Raw genomic sequence first — 19451 nt, 5'->3', positions numbered from 1 at the left:
AGTATATTAGAGATAAACTATACTCATTAACTTTTCATTGCTTAAAAGCATTTTATCATGTTATACCATTTAATCGACCTTCACAAAAATCTAATTTCACAGAACTGATTACTATTTCATAAATGCTTTTAGAGAGAATGCAAAATGGATCAGATATAACTCTACTTACATACAGAAATTCAAATATCTCATTTGTGCAAAGGAGCAGCTTGCTTTTCACTACAAAATTACTTCTAAAAAGTGTATGAACTTAAGTAAATGGAAATCCTCACTTTAAATGTAACTAGAGATTAAGTGGAACCTTACAATTATATACAATAATATCTAGAGATGAACACATCAAAATGTTTTAAGTGGTTATCTCTGGGTAGAAGGGATATGGATAATTCATACCGCATTCTTTTTCACTGCAATGTATTTACCACGCCCTCAAATCTGTATTTATTAATAAAATATTTAAGTGATTAAAAAAACACTTCTGAAATCTAAATTATAAAATATTTTTGGGGAGAGGGATGAAGATTAACATGGAGTGTTTTATTACTTTCTAAAAATATTCATAGCAAAATTCCACACAAAAGTCAGATACCTACTGCTATCCTATACCATGTGTTTATCATTTAAATTAGCTTTTAAAAGCAGAGTCCTATGTTGGGGGACAAACTGAAATACACGAATGTGTGTTCATGCATGTACTGATACCTAAGGGGGGAAAATGCTTTTAACATATAAGTTTATAAACCTTCTTCACAATGCTTCTAATTGTGCTAAATATTCTATCATTTTCTTTAAGCACAATGTACTTTAATAAATATACCTATATATAAAGGAATGATCTAAGAGCAATTTATTAAAAGAGATCTGCCTCAGTGATAGCCTCTTACAAGAGAACGTTAAGTGGTGTTTTACCTACTTTCAGTTTCATTTCGCTTGATCATGCCTTGGCACTCTGCTAAGATAGTCTCCTTAAAGGATGTCACCAGGGCATTTACACAGCATTCCATGAGCTGAAATATATCAAAAATTGGTCAAGGCTATTATAAGCACAAATTTATTCCACTTCATTTTGCTTTATAGCTCCATAAAACTATTTTTCAACAACAGCAAAAAATTAAGTATACTAAAAGTAGATTTTACTTACTACAGAAATGTTGAAGATGAATACTCTATACTAGTTTACGAGAGTATAGTTCCCCCGAAGTAAAAGGCTATAGAACTTAGGTTCTCTTTAGAAATTTTAACAAAAGTTTCCAAAGGAGGGGAGGAAAAAAGTAACATATATATAAAACAAAATGAAAAAAAATAAACTTTGACAAACTCTTCTGGAGAGAACCTGTGTTGGAATTAGACTCTAAAATTCTAAAAGTATTCATATATATTCATTCAGTAAACCACCACTGGATGCCATCTATGTACAGACACCAAAGAAGTATTTAGTAGACTAAAAAGAATAAGATATAACCCCTGCTTCAGAGGAGGTCACTAATTAAGGGTGAGGAGGGAGGCAAACATAAAATAATAAATATGACTCAGTTAAGTGGCAAAACACATCCACCAAACAAAAGCAATCAAAGGAACCACAAATTTCTTCCTGGGGTAGTTAAAAAGGTCTCATACATAAGATGAAATTTAAATTGGATCTTGAAACTAAGTACAAGTCCTTAAAAGGACTGAGTATTCTAGGAACAATAAGCTGAATGCGATAGGGAAAAGACAGTGGAAGAGAAAACTAGACAAGTCAGCTGGAGCCAGATTGTGAATGAAAATCTATGATTTGGGATTTTCTTCTGAGTAGAGAAAAAGGAATCAAAGATTTTAAAAAGAGGACACATGTAACAAGCTTCTACTTCCGCCAAGTCATTTTTAAAAGACCAGTCTAATGGCAGCGAGGTAGGGGGTACAAGTGACAGTAGGAAGACGGGAAAATGAGGCTATTGAAATAATCAGGTAAGATAGCCAGGGTTTAGTGTTCTACGTGGCACTCAAAAAAATCCACCCTACGCCATCATTGCTCACTTACATAATTATTTAGTCTTCTTGCAGGTATCAAATGAGTAGATTGTAGACACTAACGCAAGGTACACTAAGGCTGCTATATCTCTTCTGAAAAACAGATAATCTATCTGTATTAAGAAAGGAAATTATGTGTGCCTTAAAAGTTGTTCGCTAAAAATTCCTCTTGGAATTAGCATAATGTTGATAATTACTGAAGTTGAATTTAGGAAATGGAGACTCATTATATTATTTTTTCTACTTCTAAGAATATTTTTAAATTTCCATAATAAAACATTTATTTCAGGTCCTTGAGAATTATGCTAACGACTTTAAAATCTATGTATGTCAATTTCTGTTCTAAGAAAAATACACCTACAAATGGTTGAGAAATTTCTGCCCTACCTGCTGAGTAACTTCATTCTATACCATTCTATATGCAGAAAATGCACAACCTAAATACTTCCACCTACAGCAGCAAAACCATATTGAGAACAGGTAAATTAACTACATTTAACTAATGGCGAGGAAGGAGAAAGTGCAACTGAGATAAGCTCCAAGCCCCAGTTACTTCATCTGTTTTCTGTATCATTGAAAATTTACACCTGAACATAATCTAGTTGAGTACTAATTCAAAATTTTAGATTCCAAAAATCTAGACCAGTGTTGTGCAATCAGTTTTAACTGTAACTAGCTTTTTAAAAATAATACAGAACAACAACAACAAAAATCAGAGTGCATTTCAAATAGTTGCAGATGAACAGAGTATATCCACAATATTAAATGTACTTTTTATTGTGGGTTACAATGATTAAAGGGAGTGGTTAAATTGACAAAATAATTGAAGTAAACTGAGCAGAATTTGGTTAACTGCTTAGATGAAAGGATTTAGGGAAACTAAAGGTTAATGAAGTATTTCCTAGCTTGAGAAGTTAAATTATAGTAACAGGTATGTTTTAAATAAGCACTTACTCTGTACCAACCACTGTGCTAAATGGTTTACACATAATATCTCATTTAACCCATATCAAATCCTTACGAAGCAGATATTTAACATATCAGGAAATAAGCTTAGAGAAGCCAAGTAATTTGAAAATGCTGTACAATTACTTTACAAAGTCATGAGCTGTAATATACGGTCAAGTATGTGACTCCACAGTCCACAAGGTCTGTTACTACATTAACAGAGTAAGTATACACTCAGTAATGACTATATGCTCAGAGTTGAGTTAGTAAGTGTTGTAAAGAACACAGAAGTATAGCACATGATTTATAGCCCTGGACTGGGTAGCTCAGCTGGTTAGAGTATCAATACTGACATGCTGAGGCTATGGGTTCAATCCCCAGTCAGGGTACTGAATCAACCAATGAATGCATAAACAAGTGGAATAACAAATCGATGTCTCTCTCTCTTGCCCTTCCTCTCTCTAAAAATCAATCAATAAATAAAATTTTAAAAATGAAACAAAAAAGCATAGTTGATTTCTCCAGTTGGGAAATATAATTAATTACATAACTAAAAATGTATGCAACTTCATATATAATAGAAGTATATGAAAAGAAGTTTAGCCTAACTTAACAAAGCCAAGAAGGAGAAATAAATCCATCATTCCTACACTATCAACTTCATAAGGACAGAGACTGTTCTGTCCATAGCTATGGATTCATGGCCTCACACACAGCTGGTGTTTGATAAAATAACACAACAAGCAGTCTGTAATACGCTACTAAATCAAGTGGTAGAAACAATAAATAGGTACAGTAGAAAATCAAGTTAAGAGAAAACTGATGAAAGCTAGAGAATCTGGGGCAACTTAATTGCACAATGGACTATAAAGATTCTGAAGAACTTAACAGGCAGATAAAAAGTAAAAAAATTAGTATGTAAAACAATAAAAAAGGTAAAAACATTATTTATAAATGACTCCAAGGGAAAAAAAAGAATAGAATGAGGTATATGAGAATGACTCTTGGCAGCTGTCCATGGTCCGGAGTGCCAAGCTCAGCTAAACAGCTAAACGTTTCTAGGTGGAAGAAAATGAGAGGTGTTCACAGTCCATGGAACTTCAGTGAATTGAAATCATTCTGCTGTATGTCATTGGGAGTGTATGTTACGGGATTGATGTGAAGTACATGAAAAGTAGAAACTCCCCAGTCCATCCAACTCATCGTGTGCCTACAGAGAGACCTGAAGATGGCAGCGGAGTAGGCAGACGCACAGACTCCCAGCTCTCACCACCAAACTGGAATACAAATCAATTTAGGAATAATCAGCGTGAAAAACCAACTCTGGACTACAGGAACAGCTCTCAAAAACCAAGGAGAATGACTCTTGTGTGACAATATTAAATTAGAAATACAAGGTAGGGCCAAATTATGAAAAGTTTTGAAAATCAGAGATAGGAAATAATAATATTATGTTTTTTGAGTAAGAAGTAAAATAATGAAAGGGATGTTTATAAAAGATTAGTTTGTATACACAAAAGAAGAAATACAAATGGTCCATATATAAATAAAGATGCCCAAACTTCATTAATAATTTTATACATGAACATAAACAATTTATGATACTGGGATATTGGCAAATTTAATGGACTGACAAAACCCAGATTAGCAATAGATACTGGCACACTGTTGATGGGAGTAAGCATTATTATAACATTTTTGAAGACCAGTTTGGTATTATATAGCAAATTGTAAAAAACACATACTCTCTGCTTCACCAATCTCATTTCCAGGAAATTTTATTCCAAAAGAATGCTACAAATGAGAAAGATTTTTGCATTATAAGGGTATTCCAGGAAATTCTATTTATAAGAAATATAACAATGAAAATTAAAATGTCCATCATTAGAGAATTGGTTAGGTATTTATAATATATATGATAAAATATACAAAGGTATTAAAAATGTTATAACACAGAAAGGTTAATTTTTTTTTTTTTTTTCATTTTTCTGAAGCTGGAAACAGGGAGAGACAGTCAGACAGACTCCCGCATGCGCCCGACAGGGATCCACCTGGCACGCCCACCATGGGGTGACACTCTGCCCACCAGGGGGCGATGCTCTGCCCATCCTGGGCGTCGCCATGTTGCGACCAGAGCCACTCTAGCGCCTGAGGCAGAGGCCACAGAGCCATCCCCAGCGCCCGGGCCATCTTTGCTCCAATGGAGCCTTGGCTGCGGGAGGGGAAGAGAGAGACAGAGAGGAAAGCACGGCGGAGGGGTGGAGAAGCAAATGGGCACTTCTCCTGTGTGCCCTGGCCGGGAATCGAACCCGGGTCCTCCGCACGCTAGGCCGACGCTCTACTGCTGAACCAACCGGCCAGGGAAATATACTTTTTTTTAGGTGAGAGGAAGGGAGATAGTGAAGCAGACTCCCCTATGTGCCCGCACCAGGATCCACCAGTCTGGCTGATGCTCAAGTACTATGCTCTTTTTAGTGCCTGAGGCTGACTCTCTAGGACCAAGAGAGCTATCCTGGGGCCATGATCAAACCAATCAAGCCACTGGCTGTGGGAGGGAAAAAGGGAGAGAAGGGGGTTGAAGGAAGAGAGAAGCAGATGGTCGCCTTCTCCTCTGTGCCCTGACCAGGGAACAAACTCAGGCCATCCATATGCCCAGCTGATGCTCTCTTCACTGAGCCACCGGCCACAGCCAATACAGAAGGGTTTAGAGTAAAAAATGCATAATGCATTTTAAATTTCTTTTAAACTGCTAGAGGAAAGAAAGAGAAAGGAAGGGAGGTAAGGAAACAGGGAGGGAGGGAAAAGAAAAGAGGGATCAACCAAGAAAATATGACAAAATGATGATTACTGTTAAATCTGAGGGCTTGGGTTCACTATGCTTTTTTCTCAACTTTAATAAACTTTCACAACAAAGGTTTTTTTTAAAAAAGAATAATTATGGTACAGATCACTATGTGTTTAAAAAATCCTTTGGAAAACTACTTTATGCAGGCAAAAAGAAAGGGAGATTGCTTGATAAGAGTTATTTCAAATGAATGTTGTTTTAACAAGAGGGTAAGTTCCTTGAGGGCAGAAACCATTTTATTTTTCTCTTTTGTATTTCATCCCCATCATTTACCAAAGTACTATATACAGTCAACCCTAAATATATTCTTATTTTAAAAAGACATCTTGAATGGAAAGGATAGTGATAAACCATCTCTCTCACCTTGTATTCCCTGTCTCCTTTTGCTAGCTTCCGTGAAGAAAAAAACTTTTTGCCACATGCCATCAACTCCTGTATTTTGCCTGAGATGAGCACAACTTCTAAATCCATAGCAATCTCTCCCCAGAGGTCTGCAAGGTGAAAACTTTAACTATCAATGCTCTTGATGTTTTACCTTCCTCTATAGCAAAACTCTTCAAAGATGATGCCTGCCATAAAACACAGCAGGCACTCAGTAACTGTTGAATGAATGAATGCACAGGTCTGTGAAGATGAAAGGTGGGATAGGTAGGCTAAGTGATAGAGTCTTCTTTTAGTGGTATTCAATTTGAACAATTAATTCTACTTCACTGCAGTTTAGTAAAAAGCAACAAGAACAGTTCTGACTTTCGTTAGGTAATTCTATATAAGTAATAATTTGCTTTGCCTCGGCTAGCTATAAGATTGAAGTTGAACTAGAAATTATCCTACAATTTTCCATGTTAAGATTCTACATTTTACTATCAACTATGACTCTAACCATACATGAGTATCTGTAATGTAGTCAAGAATGAATTTATTCCATGTGTGGTAGGTTATTTTCAAAATTAATTTCTCTTAGACCTTCTGGCTTGGTATTGATTTGTTCTTTTTTTCTTTTTACCATTATAACTAGTAGTTACTTGTTTCATTTCTAAACTAGTTACACAATAACTCTTTACGTAGAACAATAAAGAGTCAGACCAATTCACCCTGACTTTTTGTATATCACCTTTAATTTACTAAAATACTAAAGGTTAACAAGTACTCACTTTAATAAAGATAATTTATGACTGTGACCTATTTCTAATTCAGTTTTATCAATGTTTTATAGACTATAAAATAGTTCCTATCAGTACTAGAATCAGTACTAGAATCTCCAAACCACAGTCCTAATAGTAAAAAGTACCACGCCAGACACAGTGCTTAAATGTTTTCCATATACAGTAGTTATTTCATTGAACTCTGATAACATAAGTAGGTATTACCTCATTTTACAGTTGGGAAATCAAGGACTACAAAGACTAAATAACTTTGTATTCAAAAGAGCCCATAGTTCGTAAAATGAAAAAAAGAGGAATTCAAATCCTCGCCTGGTTCCAACATGAATGTGGCTAACTACTATAATACACCGTCACTGTTTCCCTGACTGCTCTAGTTGTTGAGAGGACGACCTGCTACCACCAATTAAGTCTCAATTCTACTTACTCTATTATAGAAATAATTCATTTTATTCTAGTTCCACTCTGAAGACAGGAACCAGGTCTATCTTATTATCCCCAATTAGCAAAAGGCTTGACATATTTTAGGTGCATAATAAATACTAACTGAATGCTCTCAGGAATACTAAGGTATGTTGGACTATTGCCTAAAAAACACTAATAGTGTTAGAAAAAAGTTAAATTATTTTGGTTTAAATTTTTTCCCTCACTCTTTTCTTACTATTATGTGTCACTTTTTACTGTCAATAATGCCTCTTCGGCAGCACAGCTCTGAAACCTCTTACCCAATTTTTACTAATATACTGCTGCTCTTTTGCTACAGGCCCATCCAATGATAACCAAGCTTATTAGAATTTTATGTCTGTAGGTGTGGGGGGAAGTGAAGGAAAGTACAGTGGGGATAAATGGTGATGGGCAGAAACATGACTTGGGATGGTGAATACACAATACAACATACAGATGATGTGTTATAGAATTGCACACCTGAAACCTGTATAATTTTGTTAACCAGTGTCACCCCAATAAATTCAATGAATAGGGAAAAGAAAGAATTGTGAGTCTAATTGGATCTGAGCGGAGCTAATCTGCTCTCCCATAAGTAAAAGAGCAGGCCTGATAATAGAACTCTTGATAAAAGAAAAGTAATACTCACTGAATATAGTGAAATGCATACATCATGCCAAAAATCCACCATGCTTAATGGTGAAAATTTAGAAGCATTCCTATCAAATATTAGAAGACAAGGATTCCCAATATTATTAACATTTTTCTAAAAGTTAACCATGTAATATTATTAGGTGAACTTAATCCAATGAAAGAAGATACTAATATCAGAAAAGCATCATCATCATTTGCAAATGACATAGTCAGATGCCTGGAATACCCAAGGGAATGAAATAAAACTCTTATATAAACCATGAAAAAATTCAGTGAGCTGCTAAGCACTTTGTGAACATTATTTGAAATGTACATCTGGCCTTTATTAGGCCTGGCCTCACAACTGGGTTCTACGGAGGTGAAACTTGCTTTACTGTATAGAATATGGGCCAGAAACATTTTTTATGCATATATTTAAAACTAATCAGGTTCAGAAAATTCAGATTGACTCATAATAGCTAAATTCAAAAAAGGTAATTGGTAAACGGCAATAATTTGCTAATTTTTAGAGGAAAACACAGTGCCAAAATTGTACATATTTTAATCCTAATTTTGGTGTGCTTTATTGTTTAGCCCCATATGAACTGATATGTAACTGTCCTTCATTAATAAGACTAGCCTAATAGGTAAGTATAGACTAAAACTAGTATCAATAGAGCATTAAGGTATAGCATAACATGTTCTGAAGGCTGAAAATTCCTCTTCGAGAAAATTTAGAAGAGCAAGTCTGTTTTCAACAGTTTTTAGTATGGAAAGTGACTTGTTTCTTACTAGCTATTCAAATAATAGTGTTTACACTTTATTTGTATTAAATTAGAACCCAGGACTTGGTATTTTTTGGTTTACTGTTCCTTCCATTACAACATACTTCATTTTAACACATTATATGTCTTTGAAAACAAAAATTGTAAATTAACAAACATATAATATTATGTATATAATATAATGGCTTTAGCTCAGTGAAGAATACAATGTAGTAATGCATGTGCATTAAGCCTTATATTCCCAATATCATAATTAATTTTAGAGTTTTGGTGCTTGTTGTCTCCCTCTGTACCAAATTTTGCTATAATCTATGTTGTTAAGAGGATTGATAACCTTTGAAGAAAAAGATAGCAATAGTCCTTTAGAGGGGGCATAATAGAGGCTTTCTGAATTGCTATTAATTCTTTTTCTGGTGATTTCATATTTATGTTCACTTTGTGATGATTAACTTAGAACTTGAAACTTTGTACACTTTTCAGGATATATGTCATATTTCAATCAAACAGTTGATTTTAAAAAATTAGCAGAAAATCAAAACAAAATAAAAACCAACTATACAAACAAACTTCTTACATCCCCATTAAAGTACAATTTCTTTGCAAGCATTCTAAATTGCACTTGGTGTCTTTGTTGAAAAATAACAGAATAAAAACTTATCTTTAAACTCTAAAATCATTCAGCTGGTAAGATGCTCACACTATTTGGTAACTGGGCAAGAGCAAATTCACATCTCCTATTTTAAGTTTTTCGTGTGTGTGTGTGTGTGTGTGTGTGTGTGTGTGTGTGTGTGTATGTGTCTTTTTTTTTTTTTTTTTTAATAATTTTATTTTTTTAATGGGGTGACATCAATAAATCAGGATACATATATTCAAAGATAACAAGTCCAGGTTATCTTGTCGTTCAATTATGTTGCATACCCATCACCCAAAGTCAGATTGTCCTCTGTCACCTTCTATCTTGTTTTCTTTGTGCCCCTCCCCACCCCCTATCCCTCTCCCATTCCCCCCTCCCCCCTGTAACCACCACACTCTTATCAATGTCTCTTAGTTTCACTATTATGTCCCACCTACGTATGGAATAATACAGTTCCTGTTTTTTTCTGATTTACTTATTTCGCTTCGTATCATGTTATCAAGATCCCACCATTTTGCTGTAAATGTTCCGATGTCATCATTTCTTATGGCTGAGTAGTATTCCATAATGTATATGTGCCACATCTTCTTTATCCAGTCATCTATTGATGGGCTTTTTGGTTGTTTCCATGTCCTGGCCACTGTGAACAATGCTGCAATAAACATGGGGCTGCATGTGTCTTTACGTATCAATGTTTCTGAGTTTTTGGGATATTGTATGTGTCTTTTAAAGTGAAAAAGGAGATTTAACTGTCCTATTCAAGTTGTGGTATGTATTTGTTTATCTCTACCTTTCTCATTCTCTTTTTCTTGCTCTTAGTTGGACCTTTATAGTTGAATTTCCAAATGTTTAATATGGATGTGATCAAATTAAACTGTATAAACTGAATAATTCTACCTTAGGAAACTGGTACATAAATCAATTCAAAATACTCAAATCCTTAGAACTAAACTCATCTTTGTTCCTTACTGAGATTTCTTATACCTGATCTCTGTGTAGCAGCACAATTCTCCCAAGCTAAAACCTCAGAAATAAAACTAAGTTCTGTCCAGTATCTAGCCCCATTCATGTGATACAATGTTCCACCTCTGGAAGCCTTTCTCTCTACCCTTGTCTTTTCCATTCCCATCGCTACTCCCCTATTTGGTACTCCTAATACCTTCCTTGAATTATTATAAAAATCTCCTACCTACTTCATATTCCCAGCTCTTCGCCAATCCAATTAAATTTTCATACTGTCACTAGATTCCTCTTCCTCAGAGACAACTCTGAGCATGGCATACTTGTTTAACAAACATTCAATGGCTTTCCTGCTTTCTGAATGAAGCCCAAGCCAACTTTAAATTTCTTCAGAGAACTTCTACACACAACCACTAAGTTAGCCCTCCTTCTCTGGCCAATATTGAAGTTATTTTAACCTTTGAAAGAGGAAACACATTGCATACTATGAAAAGCAACACAAAGCCCTGGCCAGATAGCTCAGATGGTTAGAGCATCATTCTGAAGCACAGAGGTCACCAGTTTGATCCCTGGTCAGGGCACATACAGGAGCAGATCGATGTTCCTATCTCTCTCTCCCTCTCTTTCTTTCTCTTTCTCTCTCTCAAATCAATACAATAAATGTTAAAAAGAAAAAAAAAGCAACACAAAACAAAAACAAGGGGGAAAAAGATCCAACCCAACCCAACTCCTGAACAAAGAATAAACATGACTGCCATTCAAGATGAAAGAAACAAAAGAAAAGTTAGAAGGAAAAAAATAATCAGTTAAAAAATGTTTGGTTGAAGGCAATCTGGAGGGTTACTCCTTAGAATGTACATCTAAATCTAATTCCTAGGCTCCAAAGTCTGAAAGGAACTGGAGAAATTTTACTGCTATATTTTCCTTACTAAGGTACACTAAGCTCATTCTCCATGTAAAGAAAACACCCAGGATAGATATTGTAGCATGGCTACTACTTCTGATCAGTTTTTTTAAATGAGGAGCTTACAATATAAAATAAATAAAACAATATAAAAGACTGATGTTTGCTTATCCAATAATATTTTATCTCATGACAAGAGAACATTTAAAAACATCCTCCCATAAGAATTATCCCCTAATAATGACTAGATACTCACTAATTCAGTGTTCACAGCCACTCTATAGAATAATCACTGTGAATAATGAGAATCAACTATCTCTATGAGTGTATCTTACTTGATCCATGAAAGTTACTAAAATGGTTAACCTTAGATATACACAACACATAATAAAAGAGACTGATTAAAAATTAAGTACATTAAATACAGTCAAGTCTAAAGCAGGGATGGCAAATAGATTTTATCTTGCATATCAGCTCTGAGAAACAATGAGTTCTAAATAAGGTGTTTATTAAAGCTGTGCTTTGGCTCATTGGGAAAGAGCACTATAATCAATTAGCAATGATAGAGACAGAGAAAGGACAGATGATGTCACTTGATTATGTATTTGCCATCCCTCTGCTAATCCCACAGAATATACAATTATACAATTACTTACTGCTTCAACAGAGTTACATTCCCGTCTTGTTTCTAAATAACGTAGTGCACGTTTTTCTTCTTCTTTTAATTTAGCATCTGCCTGTCCAGAGGCAAAATAGCAATCATTTTAAGAAAATCAAGAAAATAGCTCAAATAACACATATACTAAGTTCTGACTTACATATTTCATATAATTCTGTACACCATTTTGTTGTAAATACGAGGGTGCCTGTGTTCTATAAAATCTCTCTGTTGAATCCAAGTATGCCTTCTCAAAATTGTCCCTATAAATTTGAAGCTTATCCTCAGGATTAGAACAAAGGTTAACTGAAAAACAGAAAATAAAATTTTACTCTAATTATGATTCAAATCAGTATTTAGAGTATGATAAATGAAATATAGAGGAGCATTATGTGCAAGGGACTGTCAACGCTCAAGAGAACATAAAAACATATAAGACAAAATCTTCTTTATAAAAAACTTAAAAAGATAACAGTACAAAGCAGTAAAGTGACAAAGAGTATAGAGAACATAGACTACTTTATTTTTGAATAGGAAAGAGAGGAGATTGAAATGAGTCTTAAAGAATAAAGTAGGATTTGCAGACAGATCTATCTAAAGTAACTAACCACTCAGAACTAAAAAAAGCACAAGGCCAAGTCAAGGTATGACTAGGATGTCTGAACAGATTGTAAGGTTAATAGAAGATAAGGTTAAATTAGCTGTGGGGAGCCTCAACTCTCAGGGTAAGTAATGTGAATTTAGCATGGTGTATCACTAAATGGGATAAGAAAAATATCAATAAAATTGTACTTAAAAATTAATTAATCTTGCCTGACCAGGTGGTGGCACAGTGGATAGAGCATCGGACTGGGATGCGGAAGACCCAGGTTCGAGACCCCGAGGTTGCCAGCTTGAGTGCAGGCTCATCTGGTTTGAGCAAAAAGCTCATTGGCTTGGGCCCAAGGTCGCTGGCTCAGCAAGGGGTTATTTGGTCTGCTGAAGGCCCGCGGTCAAGGCACATATGAGAAAGCAATCAATTAACAACTAAGGTGTTGCAACGCTCAACAAAAAACTAATGATTGATGCTTCTCATCTCTCCGTTCCTGTCTCTGTACCTGTCTATCCCTCTCTCTGACTCTCTGTAAAAAAAAAAAAATCTTGTAAACAATATATAGGTAAAATCATAGCAACATGATCCCTATAAGACTGTTCCAAAATTCCAGTGGCTAATGAAAATCTAGATTTGATACTTAAAGAAATATGAGGGCAACGGAGAAACAACTCAAAACTAAAGGTTCATTAATATAAAAAATTCTTATTGGCAACTATTTTGTGCCAGGCACTTCATATTCAGTAAAGACACACTGTCAACAACACAGTTAATTATACTAAAGTAGCATGGCACCCTGGCAGGTCAGTTCAGTAGGTTAAGAGCACCGCCCCGAAACAAGGTTGCGGGTTTAATCCCTGTACAGGGCACATATAGGATCCTGCAGCTCAATGTTCCTGCACTCTCTCGCCCTGTCTCTCACTCTCTCTGTTTCTCAAAAAAAAAAAAAAAAGTATCATGGCAGGGAGGCATGGGGGGTACTATAAAAGCACAACGAGGGGACTTAACTTAGTCTGGTATTAGGAAAGACCTCCATGAGAAAATTAAAGCTGAGGGTGAGTTAGAAGATAAAGAAAGAAGAAAATGAATATTCTAGTCAGACAATGTCTGACTGAAAGAACAAATGAGAATGTAATGGTAAGAAACAGGAAAAATCGGAGACTGATATACACATGGAATTAACTTACATCCCTAAAATATAAGTACAAAACCAGTTGTCCTTCATAAGCTATAGGTTCAAATCTACATTTCTTCAATTTAACCTGCTAAAAGAATTTGCCGGCCAAAAAATGAGATGAAGAAAATAAATATTAACCACACAAATATGAAGTTTCATAGGTTTCTTTAAAGGAGAATACCTTTTGTGTACTTTTAAAAGCATCTGACATCAAAAGCAGACATGACTTTATGCTAATAAACATAATTTTGATAGTACTACTCTGTAATTCTTAGAATTTACATAAAAAGAAAATTATGATCATAAAAGTTCAGAACATACCATAGGATTCTCTTACTCCAATGACCAGCTGAGAATCAAAAGCTTCACCTAATCTTTCAGCATGTACTAGCTTCATGGCACTATCTTGGAGTCTGTTCTTTATATTTGAAAAAATTGACTCATTCCATGTATCAAGCATGAGCTACAAAAAAGAAAAATATGCAATCATCTCGATTATTAATATATAAATTACCTCACACACACACCTCTTTTTTTTGCCCGGGGAGCAATGGAGCAATTTCTTATATTATGTGGGGAGGACTTGGGTGATGACTCTCAAGTTTGCAGTTCAGAAGAGTTAAGGGTGAGATAAGTGTGGTCTTGGAAAGAGAGGGGCAGACATTTTGACAGCTGAGCTACAGTAAAAAAAACTTAAGTACAAACACTAAAACAGGAAATCAAATTCTTAGGCTTCATTCACTTGAATACTTTAGGGAAGTAGTACAGTATGTTTAAATGTGGTTAAAATACACAGTAAATAATGGTAAAGAATAGGTGTTTCAGAACCAAACATAATTAGATTTGAATTCCAGCTGTTTGTTGTTTACCTGCTTTTTCATCTTTAAAATCATGAATAGTGGCTGTAAAAATTAAATATGGTAATATATGGACAATGCTGCTTTCCCTATAGTTCCAAGGTTGAATTTCAGAAATATTAGAATGTTTGGAACATTCATTAGCACATTTTTTGTTTGTTTTTTTCTTTTTTTTTCTTTTTTTTTTGTATTTTTCTGAAGCTGGAAACGGGGAGAGACAGTCAGACAGACTCCCGCATGCACCCGACTGGGATCCACCCAGCACGCCCACCAGGAGGCGATGCTCTGCCCCTCCGGGGCGTCGCTCTGCCGAGACCAGAGCCACTCCAGCGCCCGGGCCATCTTTGCTCCAAAGGAGCCTTGGCTGCGGGAGGGGAAGAGAGAGACAGAGAGGAAGGAGGGGGGGGGTGTGGAGAAGCAAATGGGCGCTTCTCCTATGTGCCCTGGCCGGGAATCGAACCCAGGTCCCCCACATGCCAGGCCGACGCTCTACCGCTGAGCCAACCGGCCAGGGCCTGTTTTTTTCTTTAAGTGAGAGAAGGGGAGATAGTGAGATAGACTCCCTCATGCACCCCAGCCACTCCATCTTGGGCCAATGCTCGAGTATCAAGCTATTTTTAGTGCCTGACGCACTCATACTAACCAAGCTATCCTTAGCACCTGGGACCATGTTTGCTGCCAGAGGAGAAGATGAAGAGAAAGGGGAAAGGAAATGGGGAGAGGTAGGCGGACAAGAAAGGGGAAGAGAATCAAATGATCGTTTCTCCTGTGTGCCCTGACCGGGAATCGAACCTGGGAGTCCATATATTGGGCCAATGCTCTATCCACTGAGCCACCAGCCAGGGCTCATGTGCACATTTGTACAAATAAATAAAAACTGTGAAAAGAACTGAAACATGTTTGACAGTGAACCTCAAAAAAAGGAATAAACAAACTCCTTTCTGCTGGTGGATGTCACCAAGTAAGCACTGGTCAAGTCTACTCTCCCGCAGTCATCATGTCTAAGTCAGTCTCCCCAAGAGCCAAAACAGCTGGGGAAATTCTTTATTGGCAGTCTGAGCTTTGAAATAACCTATGAAAGTCTGAGGAGCCAATCTGAGCAATGGGGAATGATCACAGACTGTGTGGTGATAATAAATCTAAACACCAAGTGTTCCAGAGGCTTTGGTTTTGTCACCTATGCCACTGTGGAGGAGGTGGATGCAGCCATGAATGCAAGGCCACAGAAGGTGGATGGAAGAGTTGTGGAACCAAAGAGGGCTGTCTCAAGAGAAGATCGTCAAAGACCTGGTACCCACTTAACTGTGAAACAGATCTTTGTCAGTAGTATTAAAGAAGACACTAAAGAACATCACCTAAGACATTATTTTGAACAGTATGGGAAATTGAAGTGATTGAAATTATGACTGACCGAGGCAGTGGCAAAAAGAGAGGCTTTGCTTTTTAACCTTTGATAACCAGGACCCTGTAGAAAGACTGTCATTCAGAAATACCATACTGTGAATGGCCACAACTGTGAAGTAGGAAAGCTGTATCCAAACAAGAGATCAAAGTGGTTCTGGAAACTTCAGAGGTGGTCATGGAGGTGGTTTCGGTGGGAATGACAACTTTGGTCGTGGAGGAAATTTCAGTAGTGGAGCTGGCTTTGGTGGCAGCCATGGTGGAGGTGGATATGGTGGCAGTAGGGATGGCTATAATGGATTTGGTAATGATGGAAGCAATTTTGGAAGTGGCGGAAGCTACAATGATTTTGGCAATTACAACAATCTTCAAATTTTGGAACCATGAAAGGAGGAAACTTTGGAGGCAGAAGCTCTGGCCTCTATGGTGGTGGAGGCCAGTATTTTGCCAAACCAGGAAACCAAGGTGGCTATGGCGGTTCCAGCAGCAGCAGCAGCAGCAGCAGTAGTTACGGCAGTGGCAGAAGGTTTTAATTACTGCCAGGAAACAAAGCTTAGCAGGAGAGGAGAGGAGAGCAGAGCAGTGACAGGGGAGCCACAGATTTGTGAACTGAGCCAAGCACAGTGGTGGCAGAGCCTAGCTGCTACAAAGAAGACATGTTTTAGACAATACTCATGTGAATGGGCAATAAAATACTTGAGGACTGTATTTGTGACTAACTGTATAACAGTTTATTTTAGCTTCTGTTCTGTGGAAAGCATAGAGCATTCCAACAAGGGTTTTATGTAGGTTTCTTTTTCTTTTTTTCACCCAAACTGTTGATTGTTAAAGGTTAATAGTCTGATCATGGCACTGAATAAATGTTTTTTTTTTTTAATGTGCTGTGTAAAGTTAGTCTACTCTGAAGCCATCTTGGTAAATTACCCCAACAGTGTGAAGTTAGAATTCTTCAGGATGATGCCAGGTTCCACTTGAAATTTACACTGCTCACAAAAATTAGGGGAGATTTTATCGCTTCATATTTGTTTAGAAATATCCCCTAATTTTTGTGAGCAGTATATTTACAATATTCTTGGACACAGAATCAACTATCTTCAAAAACCTTGGTGTAGTTGAATTGACGGTTACTGTGTTGTGACTTGGTGTTCACAATGAAAAGGGTCACCCAAGCAGAGTCATGGGTTTATTTGGTTATAAATGATTGCTGGCACATCCTATATGCAATATGCCTAAATTTAATTATGGTACCAGATAAAATTATAGATGGGAATGAAGTTTCTGTATCATCTATTATGTATAATCAATAATTGATTTAATATCCTCTTGGAAAATAAAAAAAGAATATATAAATCATCTTAGAGATGTTCTATTTAAATGATATATACATGTTCATGAGTAAGTATTATTACTCTAAGGAACTTTGTCAGATATAAGAAATATACTAATTAACAGCATCTGCAGCATCAAAAACAGTAAGTTAGCCCTGGCCGCTTGGCTCAGTGGTAGAGCATCGATCTGGCGTGCAGAAGTCCCGGGTTCGATTCCCGGCCAGGGCACACAGGAGAAGCGCCCATCTGCTTCTCCACCCCTCCCCTTCTCCTTCCTCTCTGTCTCTCTCTTCCCCTCCCGCAGCCAAGGCTCCATTGGAGCAAAGATGGCCCGGGCACTGAGGACGGCTCTGTGGCCTCTGCCTCAGGCGCTAGAGTGGCTCTGGTTGCAACAGAGCAACGCCCCAGATGGGCAGAGCATCGCCCCCTGGTGGGCGTGCCGGGTGGATCCCAGTAGGGCGCATGCGGGAGTCTGTCTGACTGCCTCCCCGTTTCCAGCTTCAGAAAAATACAAAAAAAAAAAAAAAAGTTATGTAACATTCCCTATGTACCTAGCACTGCTCTAAATAATTTCCACATATAATTCATTTAATCCTCATAACTTAAATATAGGTACTGTTTTCTCCCTTTAGATATGAGAAACCTTGGGCACGGAGAGGAAAGCTAACTTTCCTATGTTTACATAGCTCATAAGTGGCAATAATGGAACTTAAATCCAACAACTGTGGTCCTACAATCTATACTCTTAAACATTAAGTGATGCTTATTCCCACAATCCATAGGGAATAATAAGAATTAAAGAAATAATAGAGCCCTGGCCGGGTAGCTAAGTTGATTAAAGCACTGTCCCAAAGCACAGGGGTTGCTGGTTCAGTTCCCAGGCAGGGCACATACAGGAACAAACTGATGTTCCTCCCTGTCTCTCCCTTCCTTTCTCACTAAAATCAAATTTTTTTTTAAATTATAGAAAAACAAGAGCAAATAATATTATAGAACTACAAATTAAAAAGCAGCTGGAAGTGTTTCTCTTTTGTTTGTTTTTTTGGTGGGGGGGGGGTGAAGTTATTTCTACCACTGAAGAATAACTGGGTATCTGAATTTATAGTAACCTGTCAGCATTAGTACAAATTTTAAGGCTGGAGTAAAAATGGCCAGGCCACTATTTGAATATATGAATACTCAAGCTTGTTACTATCACCATTGCAGTAGGAAGTAAGTTGTCTAAAGTTCAAATGGTCTTTTTCACTTTTTAAATTTGTGGCTCCTTTTTAGTCTTACAAGTAGGAAAATACACGATAAATGAAGACAGAGAGGTTAGGTTATCACCGATTGAAACAAAAATCTGGGACTCCATTTCAGAGTTTAACTTTTTCCATTAAATCATGAGTTGTTACTAGCAAAATATAAAAACAAACAAAGCACATACTTAGTTCATAATAACTATAATCAAGTAAAAAAACTGATAAAGACGACAGTCGCTTACCCATGATTAAACACAAAGATACCAGAAGGTATATCTAATAAAATTTTTTTTTAATTTTCCACTGATGAGAGAGAGAGAGAGAAAGGGAAAGGGAAAGGAGGAATAAAGGGAGGAAGGGAGGAAGGGGGGAAAGAAAGAAGGAAGAGAGGGAGAAGGGGGAAGGGAGAAGGGAGAAAGGGAGGGGAAAAGGGAGAGGGGGGAAGGGAGGAAGGGGAAAAGGAGGGTAGAAGGGAAGGGAAGGGGGAAAGAAGTGGGGAAGGGAGAAAGAAAGGGGGGAAAGGAAAAAAGGAGAAAGGGGAAAAGAGAGGAAGGGAGGTGGGAAAGGGAGAAAGGGAGAAAGGGAAGGGGGAAGGGAGAAAGGGAGGTGGGAAGGGAGGGAGGAAGGGTGAGGGGGGAAGAGAGGTGGGAAAGGGAGAAAGAGAAGAAGGAGGAGGGAAGGGGGAAAGGGAGTAGGGAAAGGGGGAAGGGTAGGGGAAAGGGGGAAAGGGGGAAAGAGGAAGAGGAGAAGGGAGGGAGGAAGGCAGAAGGGGGAAAGGAGAAAGGGAGAGGGGAAGGGAGGTAGGAGGGGAAAGGGAGGAAGGAAGGGGTAAAGGGAGGAAGAGATGGGGGAGGGGGAAAGGGAGGGAGAGCAG

General features: G+C 37.2%; 1 protein-coding gene and 1 pseudogene across 2 annotated transcripts in view; one reads left to right on the top strand and one right to left on the bottom strand.

The window, feature by feature from the left end:
* CUL5 (cullin 5) overlaps positions 1-19451 on the bottom strand; it is a 95705-nt gene that overhangs the window by 31022 nt on the left and 45232 nt on the right. For both annotated transcript variants that reach the window (XM_066371601.1, XM_066371602.1), the window contains exons 5-8: positions 14072-14213; positions 12142-12287; positions 11980-12060; positions 914-1007 (exon numbers count right to left, since the gene is read on the bottom strand). In XM_066371601.1, coding sequence (XP_066227698.1) covers positions 914-1007; positions 11980-12060; positions 12142-12287; positions 14072-14213 — 463 coding nt within the window. The remainder of the gene's footprint in view (positions 1-913; positions 1008-11979; positions 12061-12141; positions 12288-14071; positions 14214-19451) is intronic.
* Positions 15276-16696, top strand: LOC136389709 (heterogeneous nuclear ribonucleoprotein A1-like; annotated as a pseudogene).

The sequence above is a fragment of the Saccopteryx leptura genome, chromosome 1 (assembly GCF_036850995.1).
Source record: "Saccopteryx leptura isolate mSacLep1 chromosome 1, mSacLep1_pri_phased_curated, whole genome shotgun sequence".
NCBI lineage: Eukaryota > Metazoa > Chordata > Mammalia > Chiroptera > Emballonuridae > Saccopteryx > Saccopteryx leptura.
Note: the sequence above shows the minus strand (reverse complement) of the source record. Positions and strands in the feature narration are given on the sequence as shown.